The following is a 389-nucleotide window of genomic DNA, read 5'->3' on the forward strand; positions in this document are numbered from 1 at the left end:
TGCTGCTGCTGCTGCTGCTGCTTCAAAAGATGTAGCAGCAGCAGCTGCTGCTGCAGCAAAAGTTGTTGCTGCTGCTTGCCGCCTTGCTGCGGGCTTCGTGGCTCTACGAACTGACCTATCGCAGCAGCAGCAGCAGCAGCTGCTTGCTGCTGCATGCGCGCGGCTGCAGCAAACCGCTGCATGCGCACTGAAGGAGCAGCAACAGCAGCACCAGCAAGACCAACAGCAGCAGCAGCAGCAGCAGCGGCAGCAGCAGCAGCAGCAGCAAGACAACGACCGCTTCAGGTGCTCTGTGTGGCGACACGGTTTGCTTCCCGCGGGCTGCAGCACTGTCCTCATAGCACCGCAGCAGCAGCAGCAGCAGCAGCAGCAGCAGCAGCAGCAGCAGC

At 62.0% G+C, this 389-nt stretch overlaps 1 protein-coding gene across 1 annotated transcript in view; it reads left to right on the top strand.

The window, feature by feature from the left end:
* Positions 1 to 180: 180 nt before the first annotated feature.
* Positions 181 to 389, top strand: part of EMH_0022400 (uncharacterized protein) — a gene marked incomplete at both ends in the record, with an annotated part of 1,563 nt that continues 1,354 nt past the window's right edge. The window contains one exon of the mRNA XM_013501941.1: positions 181 to 387. Within this exon, the coding sequence (XP_013357395.1) occupies positions 181 to 387 (207 nt within the window). The remainder of the gene's footprint in view (positions 388 to 389) is intronic.

Source organism: Eimeria mitis, genomic scaffold (genome assembly GCF_000499745.2).
Source record: "Eimeria mitis Houghton genomic scaffold, Emh_scaff790, whole genome shotgun sequence".
NCBI lineage: Eukaryota > Apicomplexa > Conoidasida > Eucoccidiorida > Eimeriidae > Eimeria > Eimeria mitis.